Below are 23594 nucleotides of genomic sequence, written 5' to 3'. Positions count from 1 at the left end.
TCCTCAGCCCCAGTCACCTAGAGGTGCCCCTACCTCAGGAAAACGGGGTGGGGGCAGGGGCAGACAGTGTGGGGCTGGGGCCCTCTGGAGGTCCGAGTTCAGCACCATCTGCCTCAGGCCAGACCCGGTGGTCCGATGGCCGGAAAGGGTGGGGGGATGGTGACAGCGGCACAGGCGGAACCTGGGGCTGAATTGTACCCAGAAACCCCAGGATCCAGGGCTGTTCTGGGCTCCCTTTCCCCAAATACACGCTCTCCCTGGTGGACAGAGGGCAGCTGTGCAGGGAGGAGGAACGGGAACAGAGGGGGAGGTGCAGCCCTCACAGCACACCCGGCCTACACGGCCCCCCATTCTGGGACTGGTTGGGTCCTCCTTCCCTGGGCGAACCACCCCATGATGGTGCCCTACCACATCGCACCTGCCACCTGCCCCTGGAAATGAGGACAGATTGGGTGGTCTCTCCAGCTGAGACCCTGTGTGCCCAATCCTCAGGGCCGGCGACGGTGGAGAGGGGGAAATGTCAGGGACGGCCTGGGGGACATGACCCCAAGAAGAGCGGGAACAGGACAAGAGGGAGGAGGCTCTAAATTATCCATCAGCACAGACCGGCCACTGGCCCAATGCATAAATGTATAGAGAAAATAGGTGGGGGCAGAGGGGGAGAGAGAAGGGACCAGGGTATAAAAAGGGCCCGCAAGGGACCGATTCCAGGATCCCAGCACCCAGCTCCCCAAAGCGCTCAGGGTCCTGTGGACAGCTCACCTGGCTGCAATGGCTGCTGGTAAGTCCCCTTGGCCTTGGCATGTACTGAGGGGCAAGGCAGTGGGGGGGGGGGGAGTGGGGCTGCCAATGGTTGGGGGCGCTAACCCTGGGCTCTGGGGCTGCTGGAGGGGAGCACAGACGGCTCTGCCCAGACGTTTGGCCAAGTGTTAAATGTTCTCAGCCCCTGGGGGAGGGGAAGGGCTGGCAGGAAACGGGCATCTCGTTGTCTGGGCCCCAGCCTTGCCCTCTGTGTCTCTCTGTGTGCAGGTCCTTGGAACTCCGTGCTCCTGGTCTTCACCCTGCTCTGCCTGCCCTGGCCTCAGGAGGTGGGCGCCTTCCCGGCCATGCCCTTGTCTAGCCTGTTTGCTAACGCAGTGCTCCGGGCCCAGCACCTGCACCAGCTGGCTGCCGACACCTACAAAGACTTTGTAAGCTTCCCAGGAATGGGTGCTGGGGGTGGGGCAGGAAGGGGTGACTTTCCCCCAACCCCTGGGACGCAAGGAGAGGAAACCGAGGAGTGAAGAGGCTGTCCCCTGAGCACACACATGGGGGGGGGGGCTCCGAGTCACGTATTGAGGAGGGCCTGGGCATCCTTCCTCCAGGAGCGGGCGTACATCCCCGAGGGCCAGAGGTACTCCATCCAGAACGCGCAGGCTGCCTTCTGCTTCTCGGAGACCATCCCGGCGCCCACCGGCAAGGACGAGGCCCAGCAGAGATCCGTGAGTGGCCCAGGGCGGGCCGGCTGAGGGTCACGGGCCTCCCTCCTTCCAAGAAGGGGGCCCCTGCTCTGCGCAGGAGTCGGACCCCTGGGGCGGAGGGGGCGCTGGGTGGCAGGGCGGCAGGGGGAGGCCCCCCCCCCGGCCGAGGCCAGCCCGCCCACCGCCCCCTCTGCCCGCAGGATGTGGAGCTGCTCCGCTTCTCGCTGCTGCTCATCCAGTCGTGGCTGGGGCCCGTGCAGTTCCTCAGCAGGGTCTTCACCAACAGCCTGGTGTTCGGCACCTCGGACCGAGTCTACGAGAAGCTGAAGGACCTGGAGGAAGGCATCCAAGCACTGATGCGGGTGCGGAGGGCGCCGTGGGTCCCCTGCCCTGGGCCTGCTGGCCCCGCTGGCTCCGACGAGGGGCGGGGGTCTTGCAGGGCCTGGGAGACGGTGCCCCTTCCTTTAGAGCAAGCAATCCGACCTTGACCCCCAAGAACGCTTATTCGGTTCCTCCTGGGAATCCTCCATTCCCTTCTCGGAGCCCTGGAGGGGAGGGCCGTTCTCGGGGAGGACAGGGAAGGAGCAGCGGGCGACGCCTGGGCCTCTCTGTCCCTCCTCCCCTTTGGCAGGAGCTGGAAGACGGCAGCCCCCGGGCCGGGCAGATCCTGAAGCAAACCTACGACAAGTTTGACACAAACCTGCGCAGCGACGACGCGCTGCTCAAGAACTATGGGCTGCTCTCCTGCTTCAAGAAGGACCTGCACAAGGCCGAGACGTATCTGCGGGTCATGAAGTGTCGCCGCTTCGTGGAAAGCAGCTGTGCCTTCTAGTTGCCGGGCTTCCCTTTCACCCCGTCCCCACAGCCTCCCCTGACCCTGGAAAGGGCCTCTCCAGCGTCCACTGTGCTTTCCTAATAAAATGAAATTGCATCACAGCGTCTGAGTGGGCGTCATGCTATCACGCGGGGCAAGTGGCTGGCTGGGAAGACAACCGTTGGCATCCTGGGGGGTCTGCTGGGGCAGATAACTGACCCCATTCTCCCTGGGCTAAAAAGAAACTGACACGTTCACTCCTGTCCATGGCACATCAAGTCCCCTGCCCAGGCCCCAGGCCCCAGGCCCCAGCTCACTGGGCAACCATAGGTCAGGAGCACCCCCATAAATTCCCTGGAGGCGTTCTTCCCTCCCCCATGGGCGCCACAACACCAAATCTAGCCCCCAAGAGCAGGAAGAAATGGAAAGCAAGGCAAGCTATTAAGTACAGAAGCAAAATGCCCCAACATGGGAGAAAACAAAGAGAGAAATCAGAATTACTTTTGTGCAGAAAGTCTAAGATGAAGACACAGTTAGACCCTCCCACTCTTGGGAAGCGGAAACGATGCAAAACAGCTTTAGAATATTCGGGATCTGAATGGTGGCCAAGGAAGTGGAGGAAAGACACTAAATCAGGGTTGCAAATTAAGTACCAGCAGGGGCCAGGTAGATAATTACGAAAGTAAGGAGGGCTGGGCGTGAAGGGTAAGTCCTAACTGACACTCCACTTCCGCATCAGGGGTACAGCCCAGATCACAGGGACTGGAGCAACCTGAAGAATTCAGGCCCCAGTGAAGTTGGGGGCCTAGCCAGACTTCGCCCCATTTAGGACCACGGGGCAAGGTTATTAAAGCTTCTGAATTTTTCAAGACACACAGGACATACAGACTTTCACGTGAAATCTGATTTTTAAAACATTCGTGACTAATTCACATTCAAAACATTTTTTAAAATATTTTATTTATTTTAGAGAGAGCGTGTGTGAATGGGGGGAGGAGCGGAGGGAGAGTCAGGGAGGGGGAAAGATCTCAAGCACACTGGGCACTGAGCCTGAAGCCTGACTCGGGGCTCAATCTCACAACCCTGAGATCATGACCTGAGCCGAAACCAAGAGTTGGACACTTAACTGAATGAGCCACCCAGGCGCACCCATATTGAAAACATTTTTAAGGGCAAAAATGAGCCCAAACCCATTTGCTCTTCAAGCTGTCAGTGAGTAATTTCTTCTAAGGGCAGTGGATTGGGATAACTTGTGAGAGAATGAATCAGAAATATCTGGACCTGAATTTAGGCTCATGAGTAGATTCCTTAACCTTTCTGGGACCCAGTTTTCTCACCTATAAAATGGATGATAACAAATTGCCTTGCAAGGCTATGTTAGGATTAGGTAAAATGGTGTTTCTGCAGCTCTTTTATACTGAATTTTGGAATGTTCCATGTTTTCTTTTTTTGTTGTTGTTCCATGTTTTCTGATGGAATATTTAAATACTTGTTATCAAATCAAATTCTGTTTTGCTAATAGCTTCTTTACTGGTTCTTATTTCCACATGAACTTACAAAGAATGAAGTCTTTGGTCACCCAAACGCCTTCGCTAAGTAGTGCCCTACAAATCAATACTTAGACGCTCAGAGGAACTCTAGTATCCAAACATGATTTTACAAAATCAATAATTCTTTTATAATACAATAGTCAGTGTCCTAATTAATCTTTATGAAAAGTTCAAATCTGTATAAGCTATGATGGATTTTCTTTAGAACAAGACCCACCTGTATTCGTTTTGGGTATTTTACATTTAGTAAGTTCTTGGGGAATGGTTGAAAGCTGGAATTATCAGAACCCCAAGCTCCACTTCTTAACTCAGAAACCATGCTTCTCCCATAGGTCACTATTTTATTGTCTGGCTTAAAATCATGGACTTTGGGGGTTGGAAGGGGTTCATGGGTCACCCTAATTCATTCTAATTTAGGAACTCTTATTCTATAGCATCACTTAGAGATAGTACTCACTGTGTAGCACTAGTGTGAAGGGAGTCACAATCTCACAAGACAACTCACTTTATTAAACCACTCTGTTTTCAGAGAAGTATTTCGTACACTAAGCTGAAAAGCAATATTCATGTATTATCCCTCATTTGATCTCCTATTTGGAAATCTCATATTCTTCAGAAGTTGAGGTCATGAGCATAAATATAATGACCTCTTAGCTTGCATAAGTGTTTGAGAAGGAAATGTGAACCATCTTTTAAAAGTACAGTGTTTGTTGAATGAATGTGGCAGGAGAAGGGTGCCTATGGGGAGTAAGCTACTAGTGAGAGGGTTCTAAAGTGGGGTTGTCATGACAGCAGTAGACTGCAGGGGGAGCCACAGTCCTGGCAGCATCTGCTCAGTTCCTTCTGGGTTTAGCAGAATCCAATCCACCAACGCGGGTTGAGAGGCACTAACTGATTTTGCAAATTTTTAGAATTTTAAAAAGACCCAAAAGGCCATCTCCCCTAAACTTCTTGATTTGACAAATGTTATTCTGCCTTTCAGCTTTTCAGTCAAGCGATGGATGCCACCCTCCATCACAAATTAGAAACACCTGAAACTTTTTTTTTTTTAATATTTTATTTATTTGACAGAGAGAAATCACAACTAGGCAGAGAGGCAGGCAGAGAGAGAGGAGGAAGCCCGCTCCCTGCGGAGCAGAGAGCCTGATGTGGGGCTGGATCCCAGGACCCTGCGATCATGACCTGAGCCCAAGGCAGAGGCTTTAACCCACTGAGCCACCCAGGCACCCCCTGAAATGTTTTCTAAACAACTCTTGCAGGAGCCTCCACTCCCTGCAATTCTGATTTAATTGGTCTGGAAGGGATGGAGAAAGGTGTGGTTTTAAAAACTGAGTCTAATGTGCAAACAAAGCTGAGAACCACTGAGTTAGGGACAGCAAAGATCACATATCCAGGTCCACCCATGATGAAGACCTAGGTCAGTCGTGTTTCTCTCTGTTTCTAATTCTAAACAGTCCTCTAAAATTCTTTTAACAAGCCAGTAACAAAAAGACAAGTGCTATATGATTTCTCTCCAGGAGATACTTAGCATAGTTAAATTTATAAAGACAAGAAAGTAGAATGGTTGGTTACCAGGACTGGGGGAAGAGGGAATGAGTTGTTATTTAATGGGTGGAATATCAGTTTTGCAAAACGAGGACTTCTGGAGACTGGTTGCAGTGTAAATGTACTTGGCACTACTGAACTGTACACTTAAAATGGTTAAGATGGGGGGCGCCTGTCTGGCTCAGTTGGTAGAGCACCTGACTCTTGATCTTGGGGTTGTGAGTTTGAGCCCCATCTTGGGTGTAGAGATTGTTTAAAAATAAAATGCTTTTTAAAAAAAAAATAGTTAAGATGGTAAATTTTATGTTATGTATATTTTACCACAACTTTAAAAAAAATTTTAAACTTCAAATGAAAAATCTTCCCAAAAGTAAGATCAGTGAGATTTCCCGAAGAAGGAGTTCAACAGCCAGAGCTCAAGTATTCTGGAAGTCCCCCACCCCCACGGAATAATGTTTTTCTGACTCCATGTGCTCTTTTAAATTTACTCTAACCTGAATTTCTTCTGTGAAAATCAATAAAAAGAAACCTAGTTTAGAACGGAGTTGGGAGGCCAGCAGGGGGAGCTCTCGTGTCCTACCACTTGGTATTTGCAGATCCAGCCGTGAGAGATGGACCTTGCAGATACCACTTTACTATCAGGCAACCAGAGGGAAGACTTTCCTCCTACCCCAGCAACAACCCAGCCAATGAGAGACACTCACAATTCAGCCAATGAGAAGCCACCATACTTCCAACTCTCACTTTACTCCAATGGACTTTCTGTTTACAACAGTTTTCCCAACGTCCCGTTTCCTCTATAAAAAGGCAGTCCTCTCCTTTGTCCTGCAGACTTTCGGATGGGTTTGCTGTGGTGTAGGTTGAGTGAATTGTGACTCTTTGTTATTCCCCTATAAACCCATTTTTGCTGGTAAAAATAACAGGCATTTTATTTTTAAGGTTAACATTAACGATTGTGAGTGGCATCCAGAGAAGCTGTCCAACAATTTTGAGGCTAGGGAGCAAACTGGTGCTGGTACCCGCAGAGCCAATCGGGCTCACTGAGCCCTCTGGGACCTTGGAGTCTGAGAAGGGTAAGTTTCCCCCTGGATTTTGAGCTCCGCTCTCTTTGTGTTTGAGTTCTCCAGGCTTTATTCAGGATCTGTTTTAAGATCTCATTTTTTCTGAGTGTTCGCTTGGCCTTCGGTCTGACTCTTTTCCAGAACTGAACCGTTCCTTTCGGATTAGGCTGCCCTTCGGTCTGACTCCTGTTTGGAACCAGACTGCTCCCGGTGGAACGGTGGCTGTTGGAAGTCTGTTGGCCTTTGGTGTGACAGAGATCAGACTCACTACAGCAGAGTCTGGGGGCCATTATCATTTGTCCCTCTTGGCCTCGCTACCGCCATCTTTATGGGCAACATCTTCCGGTAATACTGGCAGAATCCACAGTGCACCTCCCATCAGGATTCCAATGGATTTCTCAAAATCTCTTCTCAGGATGGATCAATACTATATAAAGAAGCCCTTCAAGGCATCAAGGCTATAATAGAAGATGACAAGGCTCGGAGCCTCATTGTCCCCTGCACTAGTCCCTGTAATACCACTGTTTTACCTGTGAAAAAGCCCAGTAGCTGAGGATGGGGGTTTGTCCCCGACCTCTGAGCAATAAATAACATTGTTACCGCTTGGCACCTGTTGTTCCTAAGCCCCATATGCTACTGACATCCATTCCCTCTGAAGGCAAATTTTTCACTGTAGTTGATCTATGAAGTGCATTTTTACCATTCCGTTGATAAAGATAGCCCATGCCTTTTTGCTTTCACTTGGGAAGAATGGAAATGCTCCTGGACAGTAAGCCCCAGGGTTACACACAGTCGTTTTTACTTTTCACAAACCTTAAAAGCTGATTTGGGTGATAGAAAGTTTTCTGCAGGCTCTATTTTGTTACAATTTGTATATGATTTACTTCTCTGCTCCCTTTCTCAAACCTCTTCACAGGAGACAGCATCCACCTGTTAAAACTTTTGGCCTTAAAGGGACATAAGGTCTCAAAAAAAAAAAAAAAAAAAAGGCCACTTGCTCAAACTCAGGTTCAACACTTAGGACATCTAATCCTGAAACAAGGACTACATTTAGACCCAGACAAAACCCCTCACAACTGCTTGACACTGACAGATTACCTTTTGACACCCCCCCCCCCATGGAAATATACAGGAAACACCTCTAACCAATGCAGGTTTTTCATGCTTTACTGATGTTTCTTTCTTTCCTTCTTTCTTTTTTAAGATTTATTTATTTATTTATTTATTTATTTGACAGAGATCACAAGTAGGCAGAGAAGCAGGCAGAAAGAGAGGAGGAAGGAGTCTCCCCATGGAGCAGAGAGTCCAACGCAGGGCCCGATCCCAGGACCTTGGGATTGTGACCTGAGGTGAAGGCAGAGGCTTTAACCCACCGAGCCACCCAGGTTTCTTTTCTTTTCTTTTTCTTTATTTTAAGATTTATTTATTTTAGAGAGTACAGGTGAGGTCAAGTGTACTGGGGGGTACAGGGGCAGAGAGAGAGAAAGTACCATGCAGACCCCACGTTGAGTGTGGAGCCCGATGTAGGGCTCAGTCCCATGATGTCAAGATTATGACCTGAGCTGAAATCATGAGTCAGATGCTTAACCAACTGCACCACCCAGGCGCCCCTTACTGATGGTTCTTATTTAAAGGATGGTAAATTTTGTGCTGGGTTTGCTGTAGCAGCTCCTTTTGAAGTCGTTGAGTCCAGAGCTTTACCTTTATAATTCAGCCTTACTCCAGCTTGTAACTTAGCTTGAGGATAAAACTGTTAGCACTTATACTGATAGTTGGTATGCTTTGGGGGTAGCTCATGACTTTGGAATGTTATGGAAATAGGAAGGTGTCTCTACCTCCGATGGAAATAAAATTTAAAATGGTTTCTATGTCCCAAAATTTTTAAATACCATACTTTGCTGGCTGCTGTGGCTATTACTAAGGGTACTGGCATTTAAGACTCAGCTTCCTGGATGCCACAGTAAACCACTTCACTTATATTTCTGCCAACAGCAGTGCTAAACTTCTGTCATGTTCCAAAGTGATGTTCTCCCAGATGATAACTTGGAAAAGTTGACCAGAGATACCCAACAGTTGGCCCCAGAGAGGGAAAAACAATATTGGAAATCTAGTCATTGTTGTCTCATTAAAAAGGGGGACCTCTGGTTTGGACCAAATAACAATCCAGCCCTACCAGAAGTTCTAAATTTCCTACTCCTTAGCACTGTATGTGCATTAAACATTGGTCTACTAGGGGCACCTGCATGGCTCAGTGGGTTAAAGCCTCTGCCTTCGGCTCGGGTCGTGATCCCAGAGTTCTGGGATCGAGCCCCGCATCAGGCTCTTTGCTCAGTGGGGAGCCTGCTTCCCTCTCTCTCTCTCTCTGCCTGTCTCTCTGCCTACTTGTGATCTCTGTCTGTCAAAGAAATAAATAAAATCTTTTAAAAAATTGGTCTACTAGAAGTAATATCATTCATGCAATATCGGTGGGGAAATATTAACAAGGTCACAAAAAGTACCTACCTCCCTTGTCCCATCTGTCTAAAGTATAATTCAGGGAAAACTGTGTGTACAAATGGATTTCCTGCAGCTTCCCTGTCTCGTGGATATGTTTAAGTCATGGTTTGTATGTTTCTCACTAGTGTCATGCTTTCTCTTGTAGACAGGCTAATGTTCTGTGGCTAAAATTCCATTAGAAAAAAATTATCAGGCACCTGGGTGGCTCAGTGGGTTAAGCCTCTGCCTTCGGTTCAGGTCATGATCTCAGGGTCCTGGGATCGAGTCCCGCATTGGGCTCTCTGCTCCGCAGGGAGCCTGCTTCCCCTCTTCTCTCTCTCTGCCTGCCTCTCTGCCTACTTGTGATCTCTGTCAAATAAATAAATAAAATCTTAAAAAAAAAATTATCCCTGCCCGGGGAACCCAGAGAACCTATTTTGCCAGTCAGGTGCTCCAAGTCTGTGCTATTGGCTGGTTTCAGAATGCTTTTCATTGTTCATACCATCCTCGATCCTCCAATCCTTGGTTGAATAGACTAATGGCACTATTAAGACTCAATTGGCAAAATTTGAAGAAATCCTTCAAATACGCTGACCCAAACCATTGCCATTGCACCTGAATCTCAGATCTACCCTCTCCGGAACTCAGACTCTGACCCTTTGAGGTTGTCACAGGATGTCTGATACACTTGGCCCCTGCCTCCTCTGATCCCCAGTAGACAAAAGAAGATACACTTCAGTATTGCAGAGGCCCAACTGCTTGGTTAACATAACCATGCTTTGGTACAGCCGTCTTTTCATGGTACACTCCTGGGAGATGGTGACCTTAAGCCTCATGCCCTGCAACCCAGAGATTTCATCTGTTGGTAAAGACCCCTCCAAAAAGACTGTCTTCAACATCACTGGAAAGGACTTTGTCAAGAACTTCTAATCAACTCTTATGCCACCAAACTCCAGAGAATAGATTCTTAAATTCACGTGACCCTCCTAAAGAAAGCCCAAACCCTGACTGGACCCACATGACCTCTGGTGACCTGAAAGTAAGATTGCCCAGAATTGAAGCAGATGACATCTAATGAGACCCCTTTTCCAAGACATCAGGGTGGGCCTGTATACATTTTTCTCACCATTGCTTCTTTTTCGTGGAAGGATAATTCCCTTGCCTGCATTTTCTAAGCCTGTGCAAAAGGGGGAAACCTTTTTTGATTATGGGCTTTTGGAAACAGCCTCATGATGATCCCAGGACAAATGAATCTTACACTTGCTTTTTCTGAAGGATTAGAAGGTTCAGAATTCACAAAAGGCTTCTTTTATCTGAATTGTTAACTGAATTTAGACTCTTAGCCAAATTCATGGTCTCTGAACTTCAGGGTCTCTGCGACCTTAGAGACTATTATCAGTAACACATTTGGTTCCAATAGTTCTTTTGAGATAACAGTACGGTTCTTAAACAGTTTTCAAAGTTTGCTCTTTTGCAAAAAGTGCACTGTTGCTTCATGTTTATACCTGCACTGTATCTTCCCAACTGCACGGGGCTGATTCTCTCCATGTGCTCTTGTAGGAGCCACAATTCCCCTTTCATGATTGCTTTAAGTGGAGACTTTGCCTTCACAGGGAGAAACTTTCTCCCCTAAGTCCGAATGAGCTACTTTCAGACCTAGAGTCCTGGTTTAGAACCATTGTATGATGTGGAATTGTTAAATTCCTTTTTCTGTTTTGTATCATTATTTTGAGTTTTTTTATTTTTTGTTTTTTGTATTTTTGTATTTTTTGAGTTTTTTTGTATTTTGTTGCCTATCAGACTTTTAAAAACGATGTACACAATAAGGTGAGGCTGGCTGGCCCTTGGAGATGATCTCCAGTGCTTACAGTCTTTTTTCTTTTTTTTAAAGATTTTATTTATTTCACAGAGATCACAAGCAGGCAGAGAGGCAGGCAGAGAGAGAGGAAGGGAAGCAGGCTCCCTGCTGAGCAGAGAGCCCGATGCGGGGCTTGATCCCAGGACCCTGAGATCATGACCTGAGCCGAAGGCAGAGGCTCTAACCCACTGAGCCACCCAGGCGCCCCCAGTGCTTACAGTCTTGACACATATAGACTACAGAGGGGAAATACCTGAGAGTTAGCCCTCCTAACATTCCTTGTTACCCAAAAGTGGCTTGAGTGGTTTCCAGCTGCTAGGCACTTTCCTACCAACTTAAAACATGACAGCTAGGAAAGGTCCTTCGTGGTACCAAGGGACAAAATCACGAAATGTGGAGAACCTGACTCTTGACCAGTGATGCTTTCAAAGAAAGATCTTGATCATAAAGGGGAAATGTGAAAACTAATCAAAGGAAATCTTGTTTAGAAAGGAATTGGGAGACCAGCAGGCGGAGCTCTCATACCCTACCGTTGGCAATTGCAGACCCAAAGGAGACAGACCATGCATCTGGGTATTGCTTTGCCAATCACTTAGGAGGAAGAAAGACTTTCCTCCTCCCCCAGCAACAGCCCAGCCAATGAGAGACACTCACAACTCAGCCAATGAGAAGCCACCATACTTCCAAGTCCCACTCCTCTGTTCTACAGATTTGCCTGGGGTTTTGCTCCAGCTTGCTTATCCTGGATTGCAAATCTCTGCTATTCACTAATAAACCCATTTTTGCTGGTAACATAACTCCCAGTTTTGTTTTTAAGGTTAACACATCAGCATTGCTGAAACATGTATATATTGTTTTGATCTTTTATACAGATTTGAGATCAGAACTGACCCTTTCCCCTTTCTTCACAAGTCCTCAGAATGACCGGACCTGGTCTTCTGGGTCAAATAAACACGCCACTTGGCATCGCAGCTTTAATTCGGGAGGCCCCAGCAAACATGAAAAATACTTAAAGTTATATGAGTATTACGGTCATCAACTCCTCCTGATCTGCATGAGAGTACTGATTTTAGCGTCTCAGAACACCTCAGCTCAATGCAGACTGGTACAACTGGTCTTCCTACTAGTAGTCCTACATCATAGGGAACAAAAAAGGGGGGAAAGTAGAGAAAGAACGAGGGAAAGGAATAGAAAAGGAAGAAAGAACTCACTGGAAAAGAGAAAGGAGGTGTTCGTGGTGTATGTGGCTTTTGGTGGCCCTCCATGGCTGCTGCCATGGTTTTCTGACTTTTGCTTTCAGTTCAAGATGATTACGGGTATGATCACTACCAGCATTATTAGTGTAATGAGAACCGATATTGTGTACACATGTACAACATCATGCTAGTGTGTTTTATAAGTACTATGTCATTTCTTTCCAACTCTAATCCTAAAATGATAGGTAACTAGTAGTATTATCCCTATAGTAAGAAGGTCCTATCGAAGAATTAACTTGTTTTCTTTCAGGCCTATGCAGAAAGATACCAGGGGCACCTGATTGGCTCAGTTAAGTGTCTGCCTTTGGCTCTGGTCATGATCCCAGGGTCCTGGGTTTGAGTCCTACATCGGACTCCCTGCTCAGCGGGAGGCCTGGTTCTCGCTCTCCCACTCCCCCTGCTTGTGTTCCTTCTCTCGCTATTAAAAAAGATTTTATTTATTTATTTGAGAGAGAGACTGAGAAGGAGCATGAGAGAGGAGGTCAGAGGGAGAAACAGACTCCCTGTGGAGCTGGGAGCCCAATGGGGGGACTTGATCCTGGGATCATGACCTGAGCCGAAGGCAGGCACCCAACCAACTGAGCCATCCAGGCACCCGCACCTTGACTTTCTTAAGAGGAAACATTTTTAGAGTATTAAAGGTAGTTCTCTTTGCCTGAAGATAATCGGAGTAGCTACAGTTAAGTGTGAGATGGTTGTTTAGGAAAGGCATATGCAGACCTTTTTGGGGTGGGGTCCCCTGAAGGCAAGGCAGCCACTCTCAGAAGAATGGGCAGAGACCAGCTTTATTATTCTGGAAAAGAGATGTAATGAGACCCTTTGTACTTTTAAGAATTGGCTGGGAGGGGCTGCATGCCCCCTGGTGGTGTGGATTCCTGGGGAAGGAAAGGAAGGGAACAGATGTTCCAAGTCTACACAGGGAAGGACCTACTGAAATCTGAAGAACCTTGCTAGACGGCTAATCTAAAGTAGTGAGGTCTGTAACCTTGGAAATTCATGCAAGGAATCACCCTAGCTAGACCAAGCCCCGGGAAGAGAATCGTCCTCCCTGAAAAATCCATGGCGGTGGACAAGGTTTTATGGCCTGTGTAGGACTGTCAATAGTGACACCAAGTGGCAATGAGAGGCAAAGGCAGGAGCCTCTAGACTTCCTGGTGCCTCCCCTGTGCCTCAGGGTATGGGGGCCTTGATGTGGGGTTTGCTCTATGGGGTAACTACAGACCTGATACAGCTGATCCCAAGACACTGAAATGGCTGGAGATTCCTGGATTAGGCTGCTCTATACTCTTGTAAACCCACTTCCTTATTTCCCTGAGTGCTGAATTCAGAAAAGTAATTTTCTCACAACATGAGAGGAATGGCTGCTGTATTTACTGGGAAAATTGAGGCTGAGGTCATTTGATGGCGGGGGTGGGGGGGGGTGCCTGCTGTTTTGAAAGTCAAACAAGGTATTCCCAATCTCCTCCCAGGAAGCCTCCCTTGATCCCAAGTTAGGCATTTTCATAAGGACCTGTGTTTTCCTGGTTATGGGAGTTAAGGTGCAATTGATTTCCTGTTGACTTGCTCTGGCTTCCCTCATTGACTAGAAGCTTGTAGAAGGCAGGGACACTGCTTTGTTCACCATTGTATCCCCACTGCCTTGTGTGTGTTGAAATCAAAGGGTTATCTTTATACTTAACCCATAACCCAGATTCAGGTAAGGACTGGAAAGAATGATTTTTTTTTTTTTTTCACTGTGATGCCTGATGCTGTATTCTTTCTTGTAGTGTCTACAATTTGGAAGACTGAAGACCTCTCTCTGGAGGTCTCAACTTTAGTTTTAAGGGTAGGTCAAACAGGCTGTTGCCCTGAGCTAAAGCACCACCTGCCCTGGGCTAGTTGTTTGTGCTACCGTCTTAACATTCTTTTATTAGAAACTGTACTCAGAATGCAACCATGTGGCTTAATAAGAGTTTTCCAAAATGACACAGAAGAGAAATACTTTCAGATATCATAAAAGCACTTTTATTTTTTACCATATACAACATTTCGGTGACCCATACATGACTGATTTGGAAGAAAAGATTTGGTTTTATGATTCTGCATGTCTTCTGTACGGGTGAACATATATTTTCCAAAGAACAGAAAAGGAAGCTGAATCATAAGATCATATGGTAAACACTGTCATAGGAGGAGTTGTTCTGAAGCTTAAATAGTTTGCAGACGTAAGAAAATATATACTGCTTTATGGAAAGGGAGAATAAATACTGGAACTATATCGTAAGAGCCTGTATAGATTAAAAAATTAATATGCCAAATGTGAAAAATGATTACTTTATAGTGGATCATGAAGAGGAATTCAGAGATGTTTGGAGCCCATGAACTATGAAGCCAATTTAATGGAAGAACTCTAATTTCCACTTCAGGGACAGAATATGGGGTTAGATAAGCTGCTTGTCTGACCCAATGTGGAATTTATGACTTTTACACTCCTCTGAGGCGTACAATAGATGGTTAGCGAGTTGAAGCCTAACCACCCACGACCCATAATGGTGTTATCAAATTCAGCTCTGGAAGCCAGCACTCCCAAATCCTTATATAAAATATAAGGGAGCAGGGGAATGTATAGGCAGGAATAAGCTTCTGATTCCTATCTCTTTGGTATTCAGTCCCTTTGAAGTCCTGTCTGTGGACTAAGAAACTGGTTCCCATTTAGTCATGAGGAAACCATGAGAAATGAGTTGGATTTCTGAGATATTTCTGACTATCTCTTTAGTCTGATGTTTGGGAGCAAAAGACAAGACCTTTTTTTTTTTTTTTTGAGTCTAAGAGCGAGTGGACTGATTAAGCACACAGTAAGGAGCAAGAGGCCCTCTCCTTAACTGGACACTGAGAGTGAAATTCCTAGTGACTAGAGTGACCTCAGAGGAGCTGAGCTTGTGGATGGGTGAGATACAAGGAACATGGGGGTCCGAAACACCTGTCTTGTGGGACTGCAGAACACAAAGAGTAATGTCTCCTTTCTCCTCCCTCTTTCCTCCCTTAGGAAACCCCGGCAGTAGAGGTTGCCTTCAACCAAATAGCTGTTTCCATTTAACAATTATATGCATTGCACTTTTCTGCTCGCTGAACAGCAAACTGGCTTTCCTCCTCGTTGTTCTTCTCTTTCTGCCTATAGGGCAATTTCCGCCTCTCTATTTTGCAAGGCTTGTAGTTCAGATACAGTGCTATGGTGACCACACCCACTCCAAGGGCGACAATAATGATGATGAAGATGGTGGAGCTGATTCCTTCATCCAGTCCTGCCCAAGTACAGAAGACAGAGTTCGGGAGGGTTACCGGGCAAAGAGAACCCCTGTCTTCCCCAGCCTACCACACCCACTTCTCAGTCTCACCCTCCCTCCGCCCACTGGAATTTTTCTTTTTTCCAGGTTTGGATAAGAATCCCAAACCCCTGGGGGATTTCCATCCTGGGCCTGGCAGCAGGAGACCCACAGTCACCTTGAACCATGACAGCAATGTCTTTGCTGACAGAGCCCAGTTGGTTAGTGGCTGTGCAGCAGTAGGTTCCCGTGTGGTTCTGGGTTGCCTGCTGTGGAACGTCAAGGTTGAAGATTACTCCATTCCAGGTACACACCAACGTTGGAGTTGGGTTTCCCTTTGGGACACATGCAAGCATCTGCTCTGTTCCTTTCACCCATGTCTGGTTGCCAGGACAATCAGATTCCTCTAACCGAGGCTTGTCTGGAAAAGACAGTCCCCCAGGGAACTGAGTTCCATGTGCCACATTCCTTCCCCACCAAGATGCTCAGCTCCCCCTTTCCCCTAATCCAAATACTGTGTCCTTTTAACCGGACAGCTTTCCCTCCCAAGGGAAGAACCACTGTTGTTCCCTGTTTTGGGCCAGTCTTGTCTTCCCTTCCCTAGGGGCAAGGAGTCTGAGATGCATGCAGCAAAGGCATTCTAATAGGTTCAGACTAAATGATCTGGGCTGTCCTATCAATGGTGGATTTCCTGCTTCCCATCTTTGCTTCTCAGTGAGTGAGGAGATGTGTAGGGGTGACCCCAGAGATGAGGGATTTTCTACTTTTCAAAATACAGATTCTTAGGTAGAAATTTCCCTCCTCAGCATAAACTCCCAACTACCACTTCCTGTGTCCTCAGCCATCAGCCATCAACTAATGCCACCTGATCACCCTGTATTCTCTTTTCCATTCCCAGTGCCCCTTCATGTTTCTCCCAGCTCCCTTTCCTGGGGCTAAGTTAAGCTTGGGGAGCTTTAATTTCATTTCCTCCTTCAATTTTTTTTTAAATGGGTAAAATGTAGCAACTCTAATAATGAAGTTGCTGGCCAAGACCTCTGGAAATGAGATACTAATAATAATTCTCGTTTTGACCAGAAAGATCAGGCTTCTACTCACATAAGACATGGAGCTGCATTGCAGTGGTTTTGATCAACCGTTGACCCTGAACCTCCAAAGAGGCCTCACAGGAGAAATTTCGGCCATTATCTTCCTCCCTGGTGGTAAGTAAAAGCCAGGCAGTCTCCCCAGGGGCAGGGATGTCTGGGGCTCCCTTCAGCCGAAGAGTAGGGCTGGGTGATGTTAATACATGCCCCGAACAGGTCACATTAATGTCTCTCCCTGCCAATGGGTATAATTCTTCTATCTCCAGGATTGGTGGAGGGAAGCCTGTAAAAAGGAAAAGAGAACCAAACATATTTCTCAAAACTCCCACTCCTATACTGTTGCTGCTAAAGGAGTGGTATCTAGGCAGACAAGATGGGAGACACCCTCCTGCCTCTGTGCTGAATGGCAGGAGCAATGAGATTTGGGAATTTGAAAGCTCTTCTTAAAACAGATGCAGTGTGCATACATTTGGCTATGCCTCTGTGGCAAGGATGGTAAGATGGCTTTTCATCTTACAGATTTTTCCTCTTTACCTCAAAAAGTTGTTCTAGAAACAAGTTGAAGGACCCACAATCACTCTGTAAGTAGGCTGGCCTAAGGAAACAGGGTGAAGGCTGAATAGAACTACTGTCTCAATGCATGCACCAGAGGAAACTCACTTGAGAGTGTACCTAAGAAAGGTTAGTAGGGATATTTGCTGTTGAATCACCAAGACTTTACTGTGGAAGATTTCAGTGGCAGAGAACCCCTGTGAGGAATGGAAGAGGCAGGTCACTTACTATAGACGTGCACTGGCTCTCTTGTTTTCTGTTCCATTGGACCCAGAGATACAAGGCAAGACAGCTCCTGATCACCAGTCTCCATGGCCCGAACAGTGGCATTGGCCCATGCTGTGTCTCCTTTCCAGGAGACAAAGGGGCTCAGCTCCTGGTCTCCCAGGAACATGTGGAACATGACCTCTCTGGCTGGGAACACCCTAGACAACTCACAGCTTACAGTCTCTGCCATCCCAATCTCCAAAAGTGGGGAGACCCAGATTTGGGGGCTCTGAGAGAATTCTGTCAAGAAATGAAAAAAAAGGAAAGAAAGGAGAAAAGCCACGATAAATCATGTGCTATGTGGGGCCTCACAATGTAGGAAGGGAGTGGGCCTAAAAGCACTCTGTCCCCAGAGTAAGTTTAAGACCCACGTAGAGGTAGAGCACAATTACCTTCACATCCCCGTCTCAAACTTTGTGGGTACTTAGTCCCAAAGGCCAAGGTAAGACAAGGAAAATGAGCCTCAGGATCCTTCCACACCTGGGCTCTGACTCACCAAAGATCCGAAGTACCTTGATGGCTGAACTACTGTGAAAGAGTCCTCCACCGTGTGAACTCAAGTCCAGTTCTGCACGGCATGAGAAATTACACCTGTCATCTTCCCTTTGGGCTTTGACATTGATGGTGACCTCAGCTCTTTGGGAGGCCACAGCCAAGCTCATAAAGTTCTTTCTATGCAGTTCCTGGTTACCCTGGAGAAGGGTAAGGCTGAGGTTCTCCAGGGGCACCACGCTGGGCACATGGCACTTCACTGTCAAGGCTTCACCCATGGCTACCCATGAAGGCTGCAGCTCTAGGATCACCTGCTCTGGTGGCTCTGTAAGACAAAAAGGTGGGCTGGATGAGAGAAGGCTACTCACCTTTCCAGAAAGAAGTGATACAGGACAGGCTGCCTGTGATACAAGGTGACTGTTACCCTTAAACCATCTGATCAACAGTGTCAGCTTTCTGCCAACTCCACCCTACATGAAACAAGTCAGTCTTCTGACTCTTTTTCTGCCCATCAAATGTGGCTAAAGTCATAGCCAAGAAATGACTGTTGAGGGGGAAGTCCTTTGTGTTGACTGTAGCTGCCATGCTGGAGAACTTTTATCTCTTAACAGAGGTGCTTCAGAGGCATGAGCAGCTTCTGAGGAGCTCCTTAGCATCACATAAAAACTATACCCTGGTTTACCGCGCTTTTACACCCACTGAGGTCACGCTTACTCATATGGCCTTATCTTTGCCAGTGCTATCTGCTAAGACCTTCCTCAGCCATCTCCAACACTTCCAATCCTTATTATTCTGCAGGAGAGAAGCTCAAGAGCCTCCTTTTCCATGGAGACTTCTCTAACTACCCCAGCCCACAAAGACCCTCCTTTCTCCAATCCCTATTTATTCTAAATATTTGTGTCAAATAATTTAGCACTAATTGCATACTTTTTTGATCATGTATAAGCTAGCATTACTAGCTTATGCCTCCTGTGCTTGAACATATGCTCAAGCACAATGTCTGGATGCCCTCTATGGTCTGCTCCAAATTTAAAATCCTACACCAAAGGTAAATAGGAGTAATTGGCCCTAGAATTCCTACAGTATGACAGAAATCTCTATTAAGGTCCCTAATTCTCTCCCCTAAAAGAAATCTCTATTTTTTCCCTAAATAAGACATAGTCCTTTTCCCCCACTCTTCCCTTCCTCCTCAGCCCTACTCACGATACACAGTGATGCCAAGGCTTGTGTCCTTTTGGATCCCTGCACAAGAGAAGAAGCACTGCAGAACAGAATTTTCTGTGACATCCTCCAGAAGAAACTCCTTCCACTGAGGTCCTTTGTCCACCTGGGTTTTCTTTAAGAAAGTCTCAATTCCACTGGGCCCGGGGTCTGAACAGGTAGTGCTGCAGTTGACCATTAGGGACTGTCCAAGCTTTACCAGGGCCTGATCTGGCCAAACAGAAACCTCAAATATCTCTTCAGTCGCCTCTGAAATGATCAACCATATATCCCAAAGACTTTGGTGAGGACCACATGAGCCAAATAAAATACAAAGCTAATTCTATTTGATGGTTAGAAATAGGAAACATACCCTGAAGTAAAAGTTACAAACTAGACAAGAAAAAGACCCTTAATGAACAAGTTAGAACCCTGATTCCACCACCATTCATTCCCTCCACTCATTATCTTTCTAGAGATCTTGATTTCTCCATTAGTGTCACCTTAGAAACTATGGAGTTCTTAAAATTCATGCCCAGGAAACCATTCTCTTTCTGAGCTTCCAAATGTCTTGGAAGCTCCAGGATTGGCTGCTGAGGGCTCTCAAGGGGTTAACAGGTCCTGGAGAAAAGAGCTTTGTTACTTATACCTCAAAGCAGTGTCTCTTTGAAATTATGGTCTAAAGACTGCCTTCGCCAGAATCACCTGGGGTGCTTGTAAAACTGCAGATTCTAGCTCTGCCTCAGACTGAATGATTAAGAACTTGTGAAAGTGGGACCTGGAAATAACACAAGTGAACAAAACAAGCATTCCTGATGACCCATATGCACGCCAAATGAGGAGAACCACTAGCCTAAATATGACTCCTAGGGTCACTCATTTCCCATGGAACTTTTCACCTCTTCTCAAAATGAGACTATTCCTCTTTGCTTTGGTACTAAGGCAACAGATATTTTTAGATGCTTCAGAGTTTAGTCTGCTAGGGAAATCTCAGGTGCAATGAGAGAGACATCAGGTAAATTTTAGATGCCTGACATAGGTGAAAGGGAGTCTCCTGAAAGCTTCCCTACAGGTCCCCTTTAGCTACCCCATGTCCACCATCTGCTTCATCTGCCAAATACCAGTCCCTTCCACAAATACACAACTCATGTAGCAATGTTACCCACTACTACCCCAGTTCCTTTCTTGCCATCCAGAGAACTCACTTCTCACAATCGAGCTATGGGCCCTTTCCTATCAAGATCCTATTGTAGCTTTTCATGACACAAAAGGTGGCAACAATGAAGTAAAAATATTCTCAAGAGCAGGAAAACAGGACAGTCCTGGGGCAGCAGGGAACCAAGGAGAAAAGGCATATTTCTTAAGGAGAGTTCTCTCTGGTGTTCTACTATCCTGTCCCTCAATTAGGGTTCCCCAATTATAAGCCAAAGAACCAACTATAGATTCTGTGTCCCAGTGATCCCGAAATACGAACCTCTCCCTAGGGTTTGGACAAGTGAATACTCAATTTTCGCCCCACTCAGTACTTCTGAGCCTCTTTCTCATTGGTCAGCCACCTGCAGTCTGGCACATAATGACTAAAGAAAATGTCCCAAATAGCCTCACCTGGGAAAGGGATCAAGGCCAGCAGGGCCCAGACACGAAATAGTAGCATTTCCATCCTTGTGAGAAGGGCCAAAAGCTGGAGAGAAAGGAGAAAACAATGCTGGAGAAAGTGACCAAGGAAAAGAAAAAGGATACAGAAAATTGTTTCTTTGATATTGTTAAAGGTCAGCCCCTTTCCTAAAACCTTGCATAGTCTGGAGAAATTGTAGCAAGAGTAACAGTGGTGTGGTGTGGGTGTACTAAAAGGACGTAGGAAAATATTCATAGAGGACATTAGATTTAGTGAGACTCCTGTATAAGTTTGTATTGCATTTATCTGTTCATGTATTTGCCTCCATCTATTTGAGTCAATAGAAGGCTGTTAGCGTGAAAATAAAAAAATGAAGTTTGGAGAGATGAGATCAGCCAATGTATATCTAGCACTGTCCAGTGGAAAGTAACCCTGGATCTAGAAAACACGGTCCCTAGAATCCCATTCTCTGATGTAAGGGAGAAATGTTTCAACACAGCTCTCTCCTCATGACCTCTATGAACTATCCCTCAAGATAAACCACCTCTTTCTGATCTGCCTCCACGTTCACCAAGCAACCATTGGATTATGACTTTGGCTAAGTGTAAAGTGTCCACTTCTCTTTTCTCCACCAATCCATACCAAGTTTTTCTTCTTTCAAAACCCCATTCAAGCTTTTTTCTAAGAAACGTTCCTAACCCTGTCCCACTTCACAGTCCCTTACTACACATTGTACCTCACTTTATGCCAAACATGATTTCTGAAGCTATGTATATTAAAATGTAATTCACTTTAGTGAATTATTTTTGATGATGAAATTATTACAATGCTGGAAATTCCCCGAGGACGAGAGACTATAATTTATTTATCTTGCATCTCCAGCACCTAGCACAGTGACTAACATGTTACAGGGATTCCATTAAATGAACAATTACCCTCTAATTCTGTATTGGAGTTTTCATGCATTGGGTTTTACACAGGTCTATCTTTACTTGTATGCTGGTCTGAAAGAGGCTGTTTTCTTGGGGGGGGGTCTTTTTTATACATGGATAAGATAACAGGCATATCAAAATTTATAATTCCAAGTGATTGTTATTCTTCAAATACTTTGGGAAACAATACATTTATTCCAATAATGACACCATTATTAAAAACGTTTTTTAGAAGTGATTTAGAACTGGCTTTTAAGCTACAAAAGATATATCAGTCTTTTTCTTAAACTATTTTATTACTCTTTGAGCAAAAATGGTATGACTCAGACACCTTATTCACCAGACTTAGCTCTGAGTCTCTTTCCAAGCAGGATCTTCTATTACTGAAGATACTCTAACGTAACCCCAGACTGAAGTTCTAAGAGTTTTAAGTAATGACAGCTCTTTTTGAAAAAGTATAAAAGCTTACATTCATACATTACTTCAGCAGACAATTACTGAGCATCTACAGTATTCCAGGCTTTTAGGAAGGTGCTGAAGTTACCAAGATTTATCCAACAACAACAGGAATTCCTGGAATTTACTAAGAAAAACAAATACAAATGAACAAAAACAAAAACATAATGTCAAGTGTTATTATAAAAATTCAGGGTGGGGGGAGTAAAATGAGAATTAAATGACTTAATTTAAGCCAAGTGATTAGCCCCATTCCTGCTAAGATTTCAGTTAAGGTAGTGATGATGCTGATTGTGTCACTGTTGCTGATGCTGCCAGTAATAAACAAATTGATCAAGAAGCACTGAGGAGGAAACCATTACTACTCCCTGAAGGAGTTGAGGTTTCTCAGAGACACCTACTTTGAACTGGGTTTTCTATTATGACTGGAAGTTTATTAAGGAATGAAGTGATATGGTGAAGAGGTCAGGACAGACTTAACTGAGAAAAGTCAAGTTCGATATGGGTAGAGGGTAAGAACTGTGGGATAAAGTTAGAGAAGTAGGTTTACAGTTGAGTAGGCAGGTAGGAATTTACAGAACTTTTAAAGCATGGGAGTGAGATGATCAGCTTTATTTTTCAAGATAACAACACTGGCAGAGTGTGGAAAAAGGAAAGATGAAGAGAAGATTGATGGCCAGGAGATCTACAGAAGTAATCCAAACCAGTAATCCATAAAGTGAGGTACAATCCAAGAGATGTGAGAGGGCCTGAAGGCAGTGGTGGCTGCAAAATTTCTATACATAAGATGTTTAGGGGGTCTCAGTCTGGTTGGAAATAGAGGCTAGAGGTTTGTGTTTACATAGTACACATACTGGTTTTACTTAAAGTGTATCTTACAGATCAATAAAAATATTCTAAATATTTTTTCACATATTTAGAAAATATCAATTATTCACATCTAGTATTTTGAAAGTGGCATGGAAAGGGCAGAAGAAAATGGCATTTCCACTGTTTGAAGGACATGTATAACATTCACTCAACTATATAATTTAGGGGCACCTGGGTGGCTCAGTGGCTTAAAGCCTCTGCCTTTGGCTCGGGTCATGATCTCAGGGTCCTGGGATCAAGCCCCACATCCAGCTCTCTGCTTGGCAAGGGAGCCTGCTTCCTCCTGTCTCTCTGCCTGCCTCTCTGCCTGCCTCTCTGCCTACTTGTGATCTCTGCCAAATAAATAAAATCTTAAAAAAAAACCTATATAATTAAAGAGAAATACCAGTCACATTAACTTGACACTGTACAATTCCTATCAACTCTTTAATTTCTTGAGGTAACATGTTCTCTTCCTAACACCCACTCCAAGGTAGGCAACTCACTACTGATCTATATCTCACTTCAATGACTCTTTCTTAATCACATGTTGTCTAATACCATTTAATATTTAGTAACCATAGACTATGTTCCAGGCACGACACTGAGTGGTTTACTTTAGTTATCTCATAGCAATCCTATGATTATTGCCAATTTTATAGATGAAGAGATGGAAGCTAAGAGAGGTAAAGTAAGTTACACCAAGTCACGCAACTAATTAAGAGGTAAAACCAAGGGGCACCTGGGTGGCTCAGTGGGTTGGGCCTTTGCCTTCGGCTCAGGTCATGGTCTCAGGGTCCTGGGATCCAGCCCCACATAGGGCTC

The 23594-nt window shown here is 45.6% G+C and overlaps 2 protein-coding genes across 2 annotated transcripts; one reads left to right on the top strand and one right to left on the bottom strand.

Annotated features, from left to right (window-relative positions):
- Positions 1–620: 620 nt before the first annotated feature.
- On the top strand, positions 621–2292 carry LOC308357203 (somatotropin-like; the record flags this gene model as incomplete). Its single annotated transcript, XM_080826670.1, is given in 6 exon segments — positions 621–764; positions 766–781; positions 1030–1190; positions 1365–1481; positions 1661–1822; positions 2092–2292. Coding segments are annotated over 6 exon segments (801 nt in total).
- Positions 2293–14003: 11711 nt separating this feature from the next.
- LOC308357333 (intercellular adhesion molecule 1-like) lies at positions 14004–20577 on the bottom strand (the record flags this gene model as incomplete). The annotated part of the gene is made up of 7 exons (XM_080826833.1): positions 14004–15300; positions 15500–15742; positions 16420–16689; positions 17187–17465; positions 17722–18042; positions 18921–19187; positions 20523–20577. 7 exons carry the CDS (start codon positions 20575–20577, stop codon positions 15092–15094), a joined length of 1644 nt encoding a protein of 547 aa, XP_080682959.1. The 3' UTR covers positions 14004–15091.
- Positions 20578–23594: the final 3017 nt, after the last annotated feature.

Source organism: Martes martes (genome assembly GCF_963455335.1).
Source record: "Martes martes genome assembly, chromosome: 16".
In the NCBI taxonomy this organism is placed as follows: Eukaryota; Metazoa; Chordata; class Mammalia; order Carnivora; family Mustelidae; genus Martes; species Martes martes.
This window is presented reverse-complemented; position numbering and strand designations above follow the sequence as displayed.